General features: G+C 52.3%; 1 protein-coding gene across 1 annotated transcript in view; it reads left to right on the top strand.

The window, feature by feature from the left end:
• The window catches only part of LOC109888300 (NEDD4-binding protein 2), a 35,866-nt gene that overhangs the window by 515 nt on the left and 16,605 nt on the right, over positions 1–18,746 (top strand). Inside the window, exons 2-9 of the mRNA XM_031814611.1 lie at positions 4,124–5,246; positions 5,803–5,927; positions 6,773–6,861; positions 7,467–7,543; positions 8,734–9,200; positions 9,734–10,618; positions 11,795–12,159; positions 13,870–14,343. Of these exons, the coding sequence (XP_031670471.1) occupies positions 4,124–5,246; positions 5,803–5,927; positions 6,773–6,861; positions 7,467–7,543; positions 8,734–9,200; positions 9,734–10,618; positions 11,795–12,159; positions 13,870–14,343 (3,605 nt within the window). The remainder of the gene's footprint in view (positions 1–4,123; positions 5,247–5,802; positions 5,928–6,772; positions 6,862–7,466; positions 7,544–8,733; positions 9,201–9,733; positions 10,619–11,794; positions 12,160–13,869; positions 14,344–18,746) is intronic.

The raw sequence follows: 18,746 nt of genomic DNA, 5'->3' as shown, positions 1-18,746 counted from the left end.
GATCGATATCTAGATATTAAGTATGTACCTAACGTGATTGGTTGGGTGCGTTGTTGCAACAGCAATGCTGGTCCCTTTGACCGATATTTCCCATATTGATCATATGATTGATTATGTTGATCTACGTTATGTCAGACGTTATGTGACGTCACCTCTCTCCCACACATTCCTGCTCCTCCACTTACTCCCGACACTCAATCTAAACCACAAAATGGTTTTTCTTATTTTTTATTTTTTTACATAAGATGAATAACTACAGTCAAAAAAATCATCCAGGCTAACAATTTACTTTCCTATTTTGTGAATAGGATAACTCCGCGTTAGCGTGTATTTCAATGTCGTGTGTGCTGACTGTGTGATCATGTTGTTGCATAATCCCCTGGTGTCACGAGGTTACTGTAGTTCACCAGTACATATTGAGACTACAGTTTAACAGTACATATTGGGACTACAGTACATATTGGGACTACAGTACATATTGGGACTACAGTTCAACAGTACATATTGGGACTACAGTACATATTGGGACTACAGTACAACAGTACATATTGGGACTACAGTTCAACAGTACATATTGAGACTACAGTACAACAGTACAGATTGGGACTACAGTTCAACAGTACATATTGGGACTACAGTTCAACAGTACATATTGGGACTACAGTTCAACAGTACATATTGAGACTACAGTACAACAGTACATATTGGGACTACAGTTTAACAGTACATATTGGGACTACAGTACATATTGGGACTACAGTTCAACAGTACATATTGAGACTACAGTTCAACAGTACATATTGGGACTACAGTTCAACAGTACATATTGAGACTACAGTTCAACAGTACATATTGGGACTACAGTTTAACAGTACATATTGGGACTACAGTACATATTGAGACTACAGTACATATTGAGACTACCGTTTAACAGTACATATTGGGACTACAGTTCACCAGTACATATTGGGACTACAGTACATATTGGGACTACAGTTCAACAGTACATATTGGGACTACAGTTCAACAGTACATATTGAGACTACAGTACATATTGGGACTACAGTTCAACAGTACATATTGGGACTACAGTACATATTGGGACTACAGTACATATTGAGAATACAGTTTAACAGTACATATTGGGACTACAGTACAACAGTACATATTGGGACTACAGTACATATTGGGACTACAGTTCTACAGTACATATTGTGACTACAGTACATATTGAGACTACAGTTCAACAGTACATATTGGGACTACAGTTCATATTGAGACTACAGTTCAACAGTACATATTGAGACTACAGTTCAACAGTACATATTGGGACTACAGTTCAACAGTACATATTGAGACTACAGTTCAACAGTACATATTGGGACTACAGTTCAACAGTTCATATTGAGACTACAGTTCAACAGTACATATTGGGACTACAGTTCAACAGTACATATTGAGACTACAGTTCAACAGTACATATTGGGACTACAGTTCAACAGTACATATTGGGACTACAGTTCAACAGTACATATTGGGACTACAGTACATATTGAGACTACAGTACATATTGAGACTACAGTTCAACAGTACATATTGGGACTACAGTACATATTGAGACTACAGTTCAACAGTACATATTGAGACTACAGTTCAACAGTACATATTGGGACTACAGTTTAACAGTACATATTGAGACTACAGTACATATTGAGACTACAGTTCAACAGTACATTGTGACTACAGTACATATTGAGACTACAGTTCAACACTACATATTGGGACTACAGTTCAACAGCACATTGTGACTACAGTTCAACAGTACATATTGGGACTACAGTTCAACAGTACATATTGGGACTACAGTACATATTGAGACTACAGTACATATTGAGACTACAGTTCAACAGCACATTGTGACTTATTATATTTAGTATTTACATGTAAGAGACACAGTTACATAGACGTGTGTACAGTCGTGGCCAAAAGTTGAGACACAAACATACATTTTCTGCTGCCTCAGTTTGTATGATGGCAATTTGCATATAGTCCAGAATGTTATGAAGAGTGATCAGATTAATTGCAATTAATTGCAAAGTCCCTCTTTGCCATGCAAATGAACTGAATCCCCCCCAAAAAAACATTTCCACTGCATTTCAGCCCTGCCACAAAAGGACCAGCTGACGTCATGTCAGTGATTCTCTCGTTAACACGGGTGTGAGTGTTGACAAGGCTGGAGATCACTCTGTCATGCTGATTGAGTTCGAATAACAGACTGGAAGCTTCAAAAGGAGGGTTGTACTTGGAATCCATGTCAACCATGGTTACCTGCAAGGAAACGTGTCGTCATCATCGCTTTTCACAAAAAGGGCTTCACAGGCAAGGATATTGCTGCCAGTAAGATGGCACCTATATCAACCATTTATCGGATCATCAAGAACTTCAAGAAGAGCGGTTCAATTGTTGTGAAGAAGGCTTCAGGGCGCCCAAGAAAGTCTAGCAAGCGCCAGGACCTTCTCCTAAAGTTGATTCAGCTGCGGGATTGGGGCACCCCCAGTACAGAGCTTGCTCAGGAACGGCAGCAGGCAGGTGTGAGTGCATCTGCACGCAGTGAGGCGAAGACTTTTGGGGGATGACCTGGTGTCAAGAAGGGCAGCAAAGAAGCCACTTCTCTCCAGGAAAAACATCAGGGACAGACTGATATTCTGCAGAAGGTACAGGGATTGGACTGCTGAGGACTGGGGTAAAGTCATTTTCTCTGATGAATCCCCTTTCCGATTGTTTGGGCATCCAGAAAAAAGCTTGTCCAGAGAAGACAAGGTGAGCGCTACCATCAGTCCTGTGTCATGCCAACAGTAAAGCATCCTGAGACCATTCATGTTTGGGGTTGCTTCTCAGCCGAGGGAGTGGGCTCACTCACAATGTTGCCTAAGAACACAACCATGAATAAAGAATGGTACCAACACATCCTCCGAGAGCAACTTCTCCCAACCATCCAGGAACAGTTTGGTGACAAACAATGCCTTTTCCAGCATGATGGAGCACCTTGCCATAAGGCAAAAATGATAACTAAGTGGCTCGGGGAACAAAACATCGATATTTTGGGTCCCAGGCCAGGAAACTCCCCAGACCTTAATCCCATTGAGAACTTGTGGTCAATCCTCAAGAGGCGGGTGGACAAACAAAAACCCACAAATTATGACAAATTCCAAGCATTGATTATGCAAGAATGGGCTGCCATCAGTCAGGATGTGGCCCAGAAGTTGATTGACAGCATGACAGAGCGAATTGCAGAGGTCTTGAAAAAGAAGGGTCAACACTGCAAATATCGACTCTTTGCATCAACTTCATGTAATTGTCAATAAAAGCCTTTGACACTTATGAAATGCTTGTAATTGTACTTCAGTAACATCTGACAAAAATATCTAAAGACACTGAAGCAGCAAACTGTGTGGAAATTAATATCTGTGTCGTTCTCAACTTTTGGCCACGACTGTACATGTCACACACGGCTAAAGAGTTAATTTAACCAACTGTTCCCTTTCTCTCTCTCTCCTACCACCTCTCTCTCTCCTACCATCTCCCCTTCTCTCTCTCTCCTACCACCTCTCTCTCTCTCCTACCACCTCTCTCTCTCTCTCTCTCTCCTACCACCTCTCTCTCTCCTACCATCTCCCCTTCTCTCTCTCTCCTACCACCTCTCTCTCTCTCCTACCACCTCTCTCTCTCTCTCTCTCCTACCACCTCTCTCTCTCTCTCTCTCTTACCACCCTCTCTCTCTCTCTCTCTCTCTCTCTCTCTCTCTCTCTCTCTCTCTCTCTTACCACCTCTCTCTCTCTCTCTCTCTCTCTCTCTCTCTCTCTTACCACCTCTCTCTCTCTCTCTCTCTCTCTCTTACCACCTCTCTCTCTCTCTCTCTCTCTCTCTCTCTTACCACCTCTCTCTCTCTCTCTCTCTCTCTCTCTCTCTCTCTCTCTCTCTCTCTTACCACCTCTCTCTCTCTCTCTCTCTCTCTCTCTCTCTCTCTCTCTCTCTCCTACCACCTCTCTCTCTCTCTCTCTCTCTGTCTCTGTCTCTCTGTCTCTCTCTCTCTCTCCATGTCTCTTCCTGTCTCTTCCTGTAGTTGAGAATGCGATGGATTCTCTCCTGGAGCTGTCTGTAGCAGCTGAGCGTGTTGGCCCCCTCCCTCCCCTCCTCTCCGGGTTTGAGCTTACCGCAGCTCTCCTCAGCCCCCAACACAACTCCTCCAAACCCGACCTTCACTCCCACCCTCCTACGGGGGAGTCCGCTGTCCCCCTCTCCCCTCCCCGACGGGCCCCTCCTCTCCGCAGCGAAGATAACCAGGACCTGACCACTGACTTGACAGAAGAGTTTGATGTTCTGATCGACCGTGAGCTGGAGAATCTTACCATACAGCAGGAAGCTGAAGAAAGGGACCACGGTGATCTTCACTCCTCCTCTTCCTCATCCGTCTCTTCCCTCTCCTTCCTCGTTCAGCCCCCGGGCGCCCAGCAGCAGGCCCTGCCACAGCCGCTCCAGTCCAGCCCAAGAGCCTCAGCCTCCAGGAGGGGGCTCCCAGGGGACCAGCCATGCCCAGACAGGGTGTTCTCAGCTGGGCAGGCTAGCGGACCTCACTCCCCTGTCTCTGACCTGAGTCTCAACTTCTCTGGAGGAGCAGCCGGTTACCGGCGGCAACGGTCAACACTGGACTTCAGCCATCTGACTTCATCGCCATCCGAGACGGACAGAACTAAACCCAGCCTGCTTTTGGACCCAGGGGCCGCCGATCGCCCCTCTGCATTCCAGGCATACAGGAAACTGGACCAGTTCACTGTTCATCCAGAGGGCGAGCGGACCGTACCACCAGGTGGCGTAGTAAGGGGGGCGAGGACGAAGACGAGCGTCGCAGGAGAAGAAGAGCGACTCAACAACCCGCCGTTCTGGAATACTCGAGCGCCGGAGTTCCAACCGCATGTCCGCGGAAATCAGGCAACGGGGCCGGCATTTATCGTCCCTGTGGCGCTAAGCCCCTCCTCCTGGCACACCCGAGCCACACCCGCCTCCCACTGGTTGGCCCAGGGCCCTGTCGGTCAAGCCGCGACCGTCCCCAGGTCTTGGACAGGGGGTGTGTCTGCTGGCCCCAGAGCACCCCTCCTCTCTGGGCAACATGGTAGGCTCCGGCTGGAGGGGCGTGTCCTAGTGCTGCTACGGGGAGCTCCTGGGTCGGGCAAGTCCACCCTGGCCCGGTAAGGGGGCGTGTTAGGTGTGTGTGTGTGTATAGGGGGTGGGCGGGGTGTTGGATGGGTGTGTGTGTGTGTTTACAATAATGTTAACCACACTCACCAATAATCGTGTGTGCTTGCGTGCGTGTGTTATTCCTGTGTGTGTGTGTGTGTGTGTGTGTGTGTGTGTGTGTGTGTGTGTGTGTGTTATCTCTGTGGGTGTGTGTGTGTGTTATCTCTGTGTGTGTGTGTGTTATCTCTGTGGGTGTGTGTGTGTGTTATCTCTGTGGGTGTGTGTGTTATCTCTGTGGGTGTGTGTGTGTGTTATCTCTGTGGGTGTGTGTGTGTGTTATCTCTGTGGGTGTGTGTGTGTGTGTTATCTCTGTGGGTGTGTGTGTGTGTGTTATCCCTGTGTGTGTGTGTGTGTGTGTGTGTGTGTGCGCGTGTGTGTGTTATCTCTGTGTGTGTGTGTGTTATCCCTGTGTGTGTGTGTTATCCCTGTGTGTGTGTGTGTGTGTGTGTTATCTGTGTCTGTGTGTGTGTGTGTGTGTGTGTGTGTTATCCCTGTGTGTGTGTGTAGGGCCATGCTGGAACAGAACCCACATGGGGTGGTGTTGAGCACAGATGATTATTTCTGTCGTCATGGGGACTATCGCTACGACCCCTCAGCTTTAGGGGAGGCCCACGAATGGAACCACGCTAGAGGTATAACCCCTACACCCTAACCCCTACACCCTAACTAACCCCTACACCCTAACTAACCCCTACACCCTAACTAACCCTTACACCCTAACTAACCCTTACACCCTAACTAACCCCTACACCCTAACTAACCCCTACACCCTAACTAACCCCTACACCCTAACTAACCCCTACACCCTAACTAACCCCTACACCCTAACTAACCCCTACACCCTAACCCTACACCCTAACTAACCCCTACACCCTAACTAACCCCTACACCCTAACTAACCCCTACACCCTAACTAACCCCTACACCCTAACCCCTACACCCTAACTAACCCCTACACCCTAACCCTACACCCTAACTAACCCCTACACCCTAACTAACCCCTACACCCTAACTAACCCTTACACCCTAACTAACCCTACACCCTAACCCTACACCCTAACTAACCCCTACACCCTAACTAACCCCTACACCCTAACTAACCCCTACACCCTAACCCCTACACCCTAACTAACCCCTACACCCTAACCCTTACACCCTAACTAACCCCTATACCCTAACTAACCCCTACACCCTAACCCCTACACCCTAACCCCTACACCCTAACCATGTAAATGGTATACACCCTAACCCCTACACCCTAACCCCTACACCCTAACCATGTAAATGGTATACACCCTAACCCCTACACCCTAACCCCTACACCCTAACCCCTACACCCTAACCATGTAAATGGTATACACCCTAACCCCTACACCCTAACCCCTACACCCTAACCCCTACACCCTAACCCCTACACCCTAACCATGTAAATGGTCTCTGTTTCCCATTGAATAACATGGTGTTGATGTGTCCTCAGCCCAGGAAGTGATGGAGGCCTCTTTCTCTCCTGTTATTATTGACAACACCAACATGCAGGGCTGGGAGATGAAACCCTACGTAACTATGGTCTGTCTCTCTCTTCTTTCTTTCATCTGAAAATACAAACTATGTTCCATTTTAATCAGAAATACATTTCAATAGTTATTCATGTTCATGTATGTATTATACTGGTGTCTGTTACCAAACACACACACACACACACACACACACACACACACACACACACACACACACACACACACACACACACACACACACACACACACACACACACACACACACACACACACACCTACACACACCTAAACACACACACACACACCTACACACACACACACCTACACACACCTAAACACACACACACACACCTACACACACACACACCTACACACACCTAAACACACACCCACACACCTACACACACACACACCTACACACACACACCTACACACACACACCTACACACACACACATCCACACACCTACACACACACACACACCTAAACACACCCACACACATACACACACACACACACACATCCACATACACACACCTACACACACACCTACACACACACACACCTAGACACACACACCTAAACACACATCTACACACACACACCTACACACACACACAGTCTAATGGTAGGATGTGCTGTATGTCCCTACAGGCTCTGAGGCACAACTACAAGGTTTTGTTCCGGGAGCCTAGTACCTGGTGGAAGAACAAACCCAGGGAACTGGAGAGGGTACCAATAAAGTTATTACGAAACACCTGGAGAGGGTACCAATAAAGTTATTACGAAACACCTGGAGACGGTACCAATAAAGTTATTACGAAACACCTGGAGAGGTACCAATAAAGTTATTACGAAACACCTGGAGAGGTACCAATAAAGTTATTACGAAACACCTGGAGAGGTACCAATAAAGTTTTTACGAAACACCTGGAGAGGTACCAATAAAGTTATTACGAAACACCTGGGGAGGTACCAATAAAGTTATTACGAAACACCTGGAGAGGTACCAGTAAAGTTATTACGAAACACCTGGAGAGGTACCAATAAAGGTATTTGTTTATTTGGATCCCCATTCGCTTCAGTTCTCACAGTTCCTGAACAGGTGCATGCTGGTCATCATATCTTTGACCTGTCACAGTTTCTGAACAGGTGCATGCTGGTCATTATATCTTTGACCTGTCAGTTTCTGAACAGGTGCATGCTGGTCATTATATCTTTGACCTGTCAGTTTCTGAACAGGTGCATGCTGGTCATTATATCTTTGACCTGTCAGTTTCTGAACAGGTGCATGCTGGTCATTATATCTTTGACCTGTCACAGGTTTCAGTTCATCATCAATCCAGAAGACTCTGAAAGTTCTCACAGTTAGTTTCTGAACAGATGCATGCTGGTCATCTGAATTCACTTCCTCATACACATCACGAACAGCATGACCTCTCTATATTACCATATACTTTGAATTGATGTAAATTACCAATAAAGTTATTATGATAGGATAGACTTTGATTTAATGTAAACAAACCACTAATAAACTTATTACTAATTCATCTGAATTGAAGTCGAAATGAAAAACTAAATGGATAACCCCTCCTCTTTCGCCCCCCTCCTCTCCCCTCTTTCTCTCCCTCCTTTCTCCACTCCCCCCCCCCCCCCCCTCTCTCTCCCCTCCTCTTTCTCCCCTCCTCGCTCTCTCCCTTCCTCTCCCCCCCCCTCTCTACCTCTGTCTCTCTCTCTGTCTCTCTCTCTCTCTCTCTGTCTCTCTCTCTCTCTGTCTGTCTCTCTCTGTCTCTCTGTCTCTGTCTCTGTCTCTCTCTCTGTCTCTGTCTCTGTCTCTCTCTGTCTCTCTCTGTCTCTCTCTCTCTGTCTCTCTCTGTCTCTCTCTCTCTGTCTCTCTCTCTCTCTCTCTCTCTCTCTCTAGACGTACTAGGCACAGTGTTAAAGCAGAGAAGATCCGTTGGATGATGGAAAATTATGATCGTCACGTGACCATTCACTCCATCATGGGGAGCTCTCACCCCAAACTACCCCCCCATTATGACCCAACACGACCCCCTCATCACGACGCCAAACTACCCCCCCAACAGGACCCAAGCCCACCCCACCAGGAGGCCAAACTACCCCCCCAACAGGACCCAAGCCCACCCCATCAGGAGGCCAAACTACCCCCCCAACAGGACCCAAGCCCACCCCACCAGGAGGCCAAACTACCTCCCCAACAGGACCCAAGCCCACCCCACCAGGAGGCCAAACTACCCCCCCAACAGGACCCAAGCCCACCCCATCAGGAGGCCAAACTACCCCCCCATCAGGAGGCCAAACTACCCCCCCATCAGGAGGCCAAACTACCCCCCACCTCAGGAGGCCAAACTACCATCCCATCAGGAGGCTAGCCCACCCCATCAGGAGGCTAGCCCACTCCATCAGGAGGCTAGCCCACTCCATCAGGAGGCTAGCCCACCCCATCAGGAGGCTAGCCCACTCCATCAGGAGGCTAGCCCACTCCATCAGGAGGCTAGCCCACCCCATCAGGAGGCTAGCCCACCCCATCAGGAGGCTAGCCCACCCCATCAGGAGGCTAGCCCACCCCATCAGGAGGCTAGCCCACCCCATCAGGAGGCTAGCCCACCCCATCAGGAGGCTAGCCCGTCACAGTAAGTTTCCTCAACACACCCAGACTGCATCTCAAACTACCAATAGGAGACTAGGGATAGGATCAGGGATAGGGATAGGGTTAGGGCCCAGGGTTAGGGTTAGGGCCCAGGGTTAGGGTTAGGGGTTAGGGCCCAGGGTTAGGGCCAGGACTAAGGTTAGTTTCAGGTTGCATCACAATAGATGCAGATCCCTTGAATTGAAGTCACAATGAAAAGGTGATCTCTTTCTCTCTGTCTCTCTTTCTCCTGATAGGCCCAAGTCCTCAGACGAGGCCCGCCACGACCTGGTAGGAGAGCAGCGATTGGTCCAGGGCTCTGAGAGGTCCTGCCCCCAGCTCTCCTCCTCGCTTCCCGACGTGTCGTCGGTCGGCCGCTCCGGGAGAGCCATAACCCCGGGTCACAGCTCTGCCCACGGGTCCACAGAGTCCCTCTCCCTCATTGGAAAGGCCTCGGAAAAATGTGGAATTCTGGACAATTCTAAAATTCTGGATGAGGAGGATATTCTTGATTTAGGAGCGGTGGCCTCTGAACCGGAAGCTCCGTGGCAACCGGAGGACGAGGGGAAAATGGGGGAGGAAGAGGAAGAGACAGGAATTCCCCATTGTCTGGTGGAGTCTGTGTTTAGTGCAGATTTCCATGGTGACGACGAGAGGCCCGTGGCTTTCTCCGAGTCGATTGGTCAGAGGGTGAGGAAAGAGAGGAGGAGTAGAACTAGGAAGACGGACTCTGATAGGCTGGAGCCTGCTGTCATAGTGAAGGACGCTAGCCAATCAGTGAGCGAGGGGGATGGAGGAGGGAAGTTGTTGGGAGAAATGGGTGATGGGGGAGAGCAGGTGGGTGATGGGGGAGAGAGGGTGAGGCCTGAGTTGTTGGAGTTTGTTGGAGACTGGCCTTCAGAGGAGGTACTGGAGCAAAGAAGAGGAGGAGGAGGAAGGAATGGGAGGCACCCTGGGAGGGAGGAAGAGGGGGAGGAGGCAGATCCCAGAGACAGCCAATCAGAAGGGCATCCTGGTCGCGAGCCTCATGTCACAGAGTTCCAGAAGCTTCTAGAGCTCTTACAGACGGGTGTTGACTCCTTCCCCCTGCCCACCTGCCCCTCCCCCATCCCCTCCCTTAGCTCAGACCGTTCACTTGGAGAAGGAGGAGAGAGGGGTGTGGCAGGAGGGAGGAGAGGGGAGGCTGATAAAGACCGAGTCCTGAGTCGGGAGGAATTACCTGACTGTGTGTCGGCTAACCCTAACTCAACCCAGGTGGTTGGATCCAACACCGTGGAGCAGAGGGAGGGAGAGACCATTCAGTCCGCCGGAGAGGGGGGGACTCAGGGTTTAGTAGAGAAAGACTTGTTGGAGGTAGAAGGAAGCCATCTTGGTAAGGTCAGTCAGTGTACTGATAGGGACAGCCATATTGGTGAGGGCAGTGTGGAAGCTGGTGAAGGCAGCCATGCTGGTGAGGTCAGTCAGTGCACTGACGCTAGTGAGACCAGGGTGGAAGGTGAAGTCGGCCATCTTGGTGGGGGCAGTCAGTGTACTGATAGGGACAGCCATATTGGTGAGGGCAGTGTGGAAGCTGGTGAAGGCAGCCATGTTGGTGAGGTCAGTCAGTGCACTGACGCTAGTGAGACCAGGATGGAAGGTGAAGTCGGCCATCTTGGTGGGGGCAGTCAGTGTACTGACTCTAGTGAGACCAGGATGGAAGGTGAAGTCGGCCATCTTGGTGGGGGCAGTGAGGAGCAGAGGCAGAGTCGCAGGGCTGAGAAACAGCTGGTGCTCACCTTCACAAACAACACCCCTCCCTCCCCCAAACCACAGACAGACGCTGACCTCGACCCTAACCCTAACTCTGACCTCGACCCTAATCTCCACTCTGACCTCGACCCTAACCCTAACTCTGACCTCGACCCTAACCCCAACTCTGACCTCGACCCTAATCTTCACTCTGACCTCGACCCTAACCCTAACTCTGACCTTGCCCCTAATCTCCACTCTGACCTTGCCCCTAATCTCCACTCTGACCTCGACCCTAATCTCCCTTCTGACCTCGACCCTAATATCCACTCTGACCTCGACCCTAATCTCCACTCTGACCTCGACCCTAATCTCGACTCTGACTTTAGCCCTAACTTCGACCTTAACCCTAACCTCGACCCTAATCTCGACTCTGACCTTAACCCTAACCTCGACCCTGACCTCCAACCTAACCTCGACCCTGTCCTTAACCCTAACCTCGACCTCAAACCTAACCTCCAACCTGACCTCTACCCTAATCTCAACCCTGACCTTAACCCTAACCCCCACCGCCCCTCCCCTCCTCCGTCATTGGCCGACACAGATCGCTCCTCCCAGACCGACCCGCAAGACTTCGCCTTCCTCTGGCGTCTCGACCACAATCGTCACGACAACCCAACCGACGCCGCGGGATACCACTTTCCCCCTAACAACACCCTCGCCATTCTCCACGGCAACCCTTCCCGTTTCCTCCCAGAGGTATCGGCGGCGGTCTCGGCCGGCGTTGCGGTTCACCCCTCCGGCCAGCGCGTGGTGCCGTACCGTGTGACGCACGAGAAGGGGAGCCAGGTGGAGGAGAGGGAGCTGGAGGAGGGCCGGACCAGACTGCAGAACCTTGTCATTCTCAGACGCCATTTTAAACTGGTCAACAGACACACTCTGGAGGACCTCTATGACACGTGTCAGCAGGTCGGGATGTTTGTTGTTTATTATTATTGTTGTTTATTGTGTGTTGTTGTTTATTGTTGTTGTTGTTTATTGTGTTGTTTATTGTTTGTTGTTGTTTATTGTTGTTGTTTATTGTGTTGTTTATTGTTTGTTGTAGTTTATTATTGTTGTTTATTGTTTGTTGTTGTTTATTGTTGTTGTTTATTGTGTTCTTTATTGTTTGTTGTTGTTTGTTGTTGTTTATTGTGGCACCGTCCCCTATATGGGGAGGCCGTAGGGCCCCGTCCCCTATATGGGGAGGCCGTAGGGCCCCGTCCCCTATATGGGGAGACCGTAGGGCCCCGTCCCCTATATGGGGAGGCCGTAGGGCCCCGTCCCCTATATGGGGAGACCGTAGGGCCCCGTCCCCTATATGGGGAGGCAGTAGGGCCCCGTCCCCTATATAGCGAGGCAGTAGGGCCCCGTCCCCTATATAGCAAGGCGAGGCCGTAGGGCCCCGTCCCCTATAAGGCGAGGCAGTAGGGCCCCGTCCCCTATATAGCAAGGCGAGGCCGTAGGGCCCCGTCCCCTATATGGGAAGGCAGTAGGGCCCCGTCCCCTATATAGCAAGGCGAGGCAGTAGGGCCCCGTCCCCTATATGGGGAGGCAGTAGGGCCCCGTCCCCTATATAGCAAGGCGAGGCAGTAGGGCCCCGTCCCCTATAAGGCGAGGCAGTAGGGCCCCGTCCCCTATATGGGGAGGCAGTAGAGCCCCGTCCCCTATATGGTGAGGCAGTAGAGCCCCGTCCCCTATATAGGGAGGCAGTAGGGCCCCGTCCCCTATATGGGGAGGCGGTAGGGCCCCGTCCCTATATGGGGAGGCGGTAGGGCCCCGTCCCTATATGGGGAGGCGGTAGGGCCCCGTCCCCTATATGGGGATATGGGGAGGCAGTAGGGCCCCGTCCCCTATATGGGGAGGCAGTAGGGCCCCGTCCCCTATATGGGGAGGCAGTAGGGCCCCGTCCCCTATATGGGGAGGCAGTAGGGCCCCGTCCCCTATATGGGAGGCAGTAGGGCCCCGTCCCCTATATGGGGAGGCAGTAGGGCCCCGTCCCCTATATGGGGAGGCAGTAGGGCCCCGTCCCCTATATGGGGAGGCAGTAGAGCCCCCGTCCCCTATATGGGGAGGCAGTAGGGCCCCGTCCCCTATATGGGGAGGCAGTAGGGCCCCGTCCCCTATATGGGGAGGCAGTAGGGCCCCGTCCCCTATATGGGGAGGCGGTAGGGCCCCGTCCCCTATATGGGGATATGGGGAGGCAGTAGGGCCCCGTCCCCTATATGGGGAGGCAGTAGGGCCCCGTCCCCTATATGGGGAGGCAGTAGTGCCCCGTCCCCTATATGGGGAGGCAGTAGGGCCCCGTCCCCTATATGGGGAGGCAGTAGGGCCCCGTCCCCTATATGGGGAGGCAGTAGGGCCCCGTCCCCTATATGGGGAGGCAGTAGGGCCCCGTCCCCTATATGGGGAGGCAGTAGGGCCCCGTCCCCTATATGGGGAGGCAGTAGGGCCCCGTCCCCTATATGGGGAGGCAGTAGGGCCCCGTCCCCTATATGGCGAGGCAGTAGGGCCCCGTCCCCTGTATAGGGAGGCCGTAGGGCCCCGTCCCCTATATAGCGAGGCAGTAGGGCCCCGTCCCTATATAGCGAGACCACCCTAAATTAATTTTAAATGTGCCATTGGTTCCTCTCTCCTAAGGATCTGGAGTGGACCAGTAATCTGTTGCTAGACTCTGGGGAGAGACTTTTCCTAGAGGAAGAGGAGGATGAGGAGGGTGATGAAGATCTGGACATGGCTGTAGGTGTGTCCCTGGAGGAGAGGACGGAAAGGCGGGTTACGCCCCCAGGAGAACAGGCTTCGGCCAACAGCGGTTCTGATAGTGAGGCGGTTGTTGTATTGGGAAGAGGGGAGGAGGAAGAGGAGACGTGGAGGACAGGAGGGGGCGTTGACGAAGGGGTAGGTGGGGTTAGTGGACTGAACCATCCGGTGTCTGGGGGTGGGGGCGGCTCAGAGGAACAAAACACCCCCTTGGGAGAGTCCACTCGTCTGGAGCACAGACCACCAGGAAGAGATGTGGAGGAGCAGGCAGTGGTTCGGGACTCGGAGAGCGGAGCTGACGCAGAGCAGTGGGAGAAATGGGAGAGGGAGGAGGAGCTGTATTGCGTAGACGAGGTGACCCAGTCGCTCCTAGCCCAGCTGGAGGAGATGGAGAGGAGAGAGGAGGAGGAGGAGAGGAAAGGGAGGAAGGAGAAGAGGAGGGACAGACTCGTGGACATCCAGAGTGTTGAACTGAAGCTGCCTACAGAACTGGCTCTGCAGCTGGTTGAGCTGTTTGGCCCTGTTGGTGTCCTACAGGTAACACACACACACACACACAACACCACACACACACACCACTGACCCAGGTAGCACACACACCACTGACCCATGTAACACACACACCCCACTGACCCAGGCAACACACACACCCCAGACACACTCCCTCAGCTCTCCTGTGCTTGGTTGCCAGGTGTGTGTTCTCCTGATGACTACTCTGTGAGGATGGACCTCAACATGGCCAGACTGCTGCACCAGAAATGGAAGGACACTGTCAGGTGTGTGTTACCTGGGTCAGGTGGGGTGTGTTACCTGGGTCAGTTGGGGTGTGTGTGTTACCTGGGTCAGGTGGGGGGGTGTGTGTTACCTGGGTCAGGTGGGGTGTGTTACCTGGGTCAGGTGGGGTGTGTGTGTGTTACCTGGGTCAGGTGGGGTGTGTGTGTTACCTGGGTCAGGTGGGGTGTGTTACCTGGGTCAGGTGGGGTGTGTGTTACCTGGGTCAGGTGGGGTGTGTGTGTTACCTGGGTCAGGTGGGGTGTGTGTTACCTGGGTCAGGTTGGGTGTGTGTTACATGGGTCAGGTTGGGTGTGTGTTACCTGGGTCAGGTGGGGTGTGTGTGTTACCTGGGTCAGGTGGGGTGTGTGTTACCTGGGTCAGGTGGGGTGTGTGTGTTACCTGGGTCAGGTGGGGTGTGTGTTACCTGGGTCAGGTGGGGTGTGTGTTACCTGGGTCAGGTGGGGTGTGTGTGTTACCTGGGTCAGGTGGGGTGGGTGTGTTACCTGGGTCAGGTGGGGTGGGTGTGTTACCTGGGTCAGGTGGGGTGGGTGTGTTACCTGGGTCAGGTGGGGTGTGTGTGTTACCTGGGTCAGGTGGGGTGTGTGTGTGTGTTACCTGGGTCATGTGGGGTGTGTGTGTTACCTGGGTCAGGTGGGGTGTGTGTGTGTGTGTTACCTGGGTCAGGTGGGGTGTGTGTGTGTTACCTGGGTCAGGTGGGGTGTGTGTGTGTTACCTGGGTCAGGTGGGGTGTGTGTGTTACCTGGGTCAGGTGGGGTGTGTGTGTTACCTGGTTCAGGTGGGGTGTGTGTGTTACCTGGGTTAGGTGGGGTGTTTGTGTTACCTGGGTCGGTGGGGTGTGTTACCTGGGTCAGGTGGGGTGTGTGTGTTACCTGGGTCGGTGTGGTGTGTTACCTGGGTCAGGTGGGGTGTGTGTGTTACCTGGGTCGGTGGGGTGTGTTACCTGGGTCAGGTGGTGTGTGTGTTACCTGGGTCAGGTGGGTGTGTGTGTTACCTGGGTCAGGTGGTGTGTGTGTGTGTTACCTGGGTCGTGGTGTGTGTGTGTTACCTGGGTCAGGTGGGGTGTGTGTTACCTGGGTCAGGTGGGGTGTGTGGTGTTACCTGGGTCAGGTGGGGTGTGTGTGTTACCTGGGTCAGGTGGGGTGGGTGTGTTACCTGGGTCAGGTGGGGTGGGTGTGTTACCTGGGTCAGGTGGGGTGTGTGTGTTACCTGGGTCAGGTGGGGTGTGTGTGTTACCTGGGTCAGGTGGGGTGGTGTGTGTGTTACCTGGGTCAGGTGGGGTGTGTGTGTGTTACCTGGGTCAGGTGGGGTGTGTGTGTGTTACCTGGGTCAGGTGGGGTGTGTGTGTTACCTGGGTCAGGTGGGGTGGTGTGTGTTACCTGGTTCAGGTGGGGTGTGTGTGTTACCTGGGTTAGGTGGGGTGTGTGTGTTACCTGGGTCGGTGGGGTGTGTTACCTGGGTCAGGTGGGGTGTGTGTGTTACCTGGGTCGGTGGGGTGTGTTACCTGGGTCAGGTGGTGTGTGTGTGTTACCTGGGTCAGGTGGTGTGTGTGTTACCTGGGTCAGGTGGTGTGTGTGTTACCTGGGTCGGTGGTGTGTGTGTGTTACCTGGGTCAAGTGGGGTGTGTGTGTTACCTGGGTCAAGTGGGGTGTGTGTGTTACCTGGGTCAGGTGGGGTGTGGTGTGTTACCTGGGTCAGGTGGGGTGTGTGTGTTACCTGGGTCAGTGGGGTGTGTGTGTTACCTGGGTCAGGTGGGGGTCTGTTACCTGGGTCAGGTGGGGTGTGTGTGTTACCTGGGTCAGGTGGGTGGGTGTGTTACCTGGGTCAGGTGGGGTGTGTGTGTTACCTGGGTCAGGTGGGGTGTGTGTGTTACTGGTGTCAGGTGGGGTGTGTGTGTGTGTTACCTAGGTCGGTGGTGTGGTGTGTGTTACCTGGGTCAGTGGTGTGTGTGTGTGTGTTACCTGGGTCAATGGTGTGTGTGTGTGTTACTGGGTCAGTGGTGTGTGTGTGTTACCTGGGTCAGTGGTGTGTGTGTGTTTTAAGTCTGCGGTTGTCTTTCTAGGAGAAGCAGAGACAAGCAGCACTCTCCTACCATTTACTACAAGAGAGTGAGTACACACACACACACCACTGACCCATGGTAACACAACACACACACACCACTGACCCAGGCAACACACACACACCACTGACCCAGGTAACACACACACACCACTGACCCAGGGTAACACACACACCCCACTGACCCAGGTAACACACACACACACACACCACTGACCCAGGTAACACACACACACACCACTTGACCCATGTGTTACCTGGGTCAGGTTGGGGTGTGTGTTACATGGGTCAGGTTGGGTGTGTGTTACCTGGGTCAGGTTACCTGGGTCACCACTGACCCAGGTAACACACACACAACCACTGACCCAGGTAACACACACACCACTGACCCAGGTAACACACACACCACTGCCTGAACAACACACACCACTGACCCAGGTAACACCACACACCACTGACCCAGGTAACACACACACACACTGACCCAGGTACACACACACACACCACTGACCCAGGTAACACACACACCACTGACCTAGGTAACACCACACACAGGACACACCTGACCCAGGTAACACACACACCACTGACCCAGGTAACACACCACACACCACTGACCCAGTAACACACACACACACCACTGACCCAGGTAACAACACACACACCACTGACCCAGGTAACACACCCACGACCCAGGTAACACACACACCACTTGACCCAGGTAACCACACACACACCACTGACCCAGGTAACACCATTACCACTGACCTAGGTAACACACACACACCACTGACCCAGGTAACACACACACCAACTGACCCCCGGTAACAACACACACACACCACTGACCCAGGTAACACACACACACCACTGACCCAGGTACACACACTGGCCATGACCTAGGTAACACACACACACCACTGACCCTAGGTAACACACACACACCACTGACCCAGGTAACACCCACAACATGCCACTGACCAGGTAACACACACACACCACTGACCTAGGTACACACACACACCACTGACCCAGGTAACACACACACACCACTGACCTAGGTAACACACACACACCACTGACCTAGGTAACACACACACACCACTGACCTAGGTAACACACACACACCACTGACCTAGGTAACACACACACACCACTGACCTAAGGTACACACACACACCACTGACCCAGGTAACACACACACACCACTGACCCAGGTAACACACACACACACACTGACCAGTACACACAACACACCACTGACCCAGGTAACACACACACACACCACTGACCCAGGTAACACACACACACCACTGACCCAGTACACCCACCACCACTGACCCAGGTAACACACACACACACCCACTGACCTAGGTAACACACACACACCACTGACCCAGGTAACACACACACACCACTGACCCAGGTAAACACACACACACCACTGACCCAGGTAACACACACACCACACCACTGACCTAGGTAACACACACACACCACTGACCCAGGTAACACACACACACACCACTGACCCATGTAAACACACACACACCACTGACCCAGGTAACACACACAACCCACTGACCCAGGTAACACACACACACATCCACTGACCCAGGTAACACACACACCACTGACCCAGGTAACACACACCACACCACTGACCCAGGTAACACACACACACCACTGACCCAGGTAACACACACACACACCACTGACCCAGGTAACACACACACACACCACTGACCTAGGTAACACACACACACCACTGACCCAGGTAACACACACACACACCACTGACCCAGGTAACACACACACACCACTGACCTAGGTAACACACACACACCACTGACCCAGGTAACACACACACACCACTGACCCAGGTAACACACACACACCACTGA

This window comes from Oncorhynchus kisutch, unplaced genomic scaffold (assembly GCF_002021735.2).
Source record: "Oncorhynchus kisutch isolate 150728-3 unplaced genomic scaffold, Okis_V2 Okis07a-Okis12b_hom, whole genome shotgun sequence".
Lineage (NCBI taxonomy): Eukaryota > Metazoa > Chordata > Actinopteri > Salmoniformes > Salmonidae > Oncorhynchus > Oncorhynchus kisutch.
Note: the sequence above shows the minus strand (reverse complement) of the source record. Positions and strands in the feature narration are given on the sequence as shown.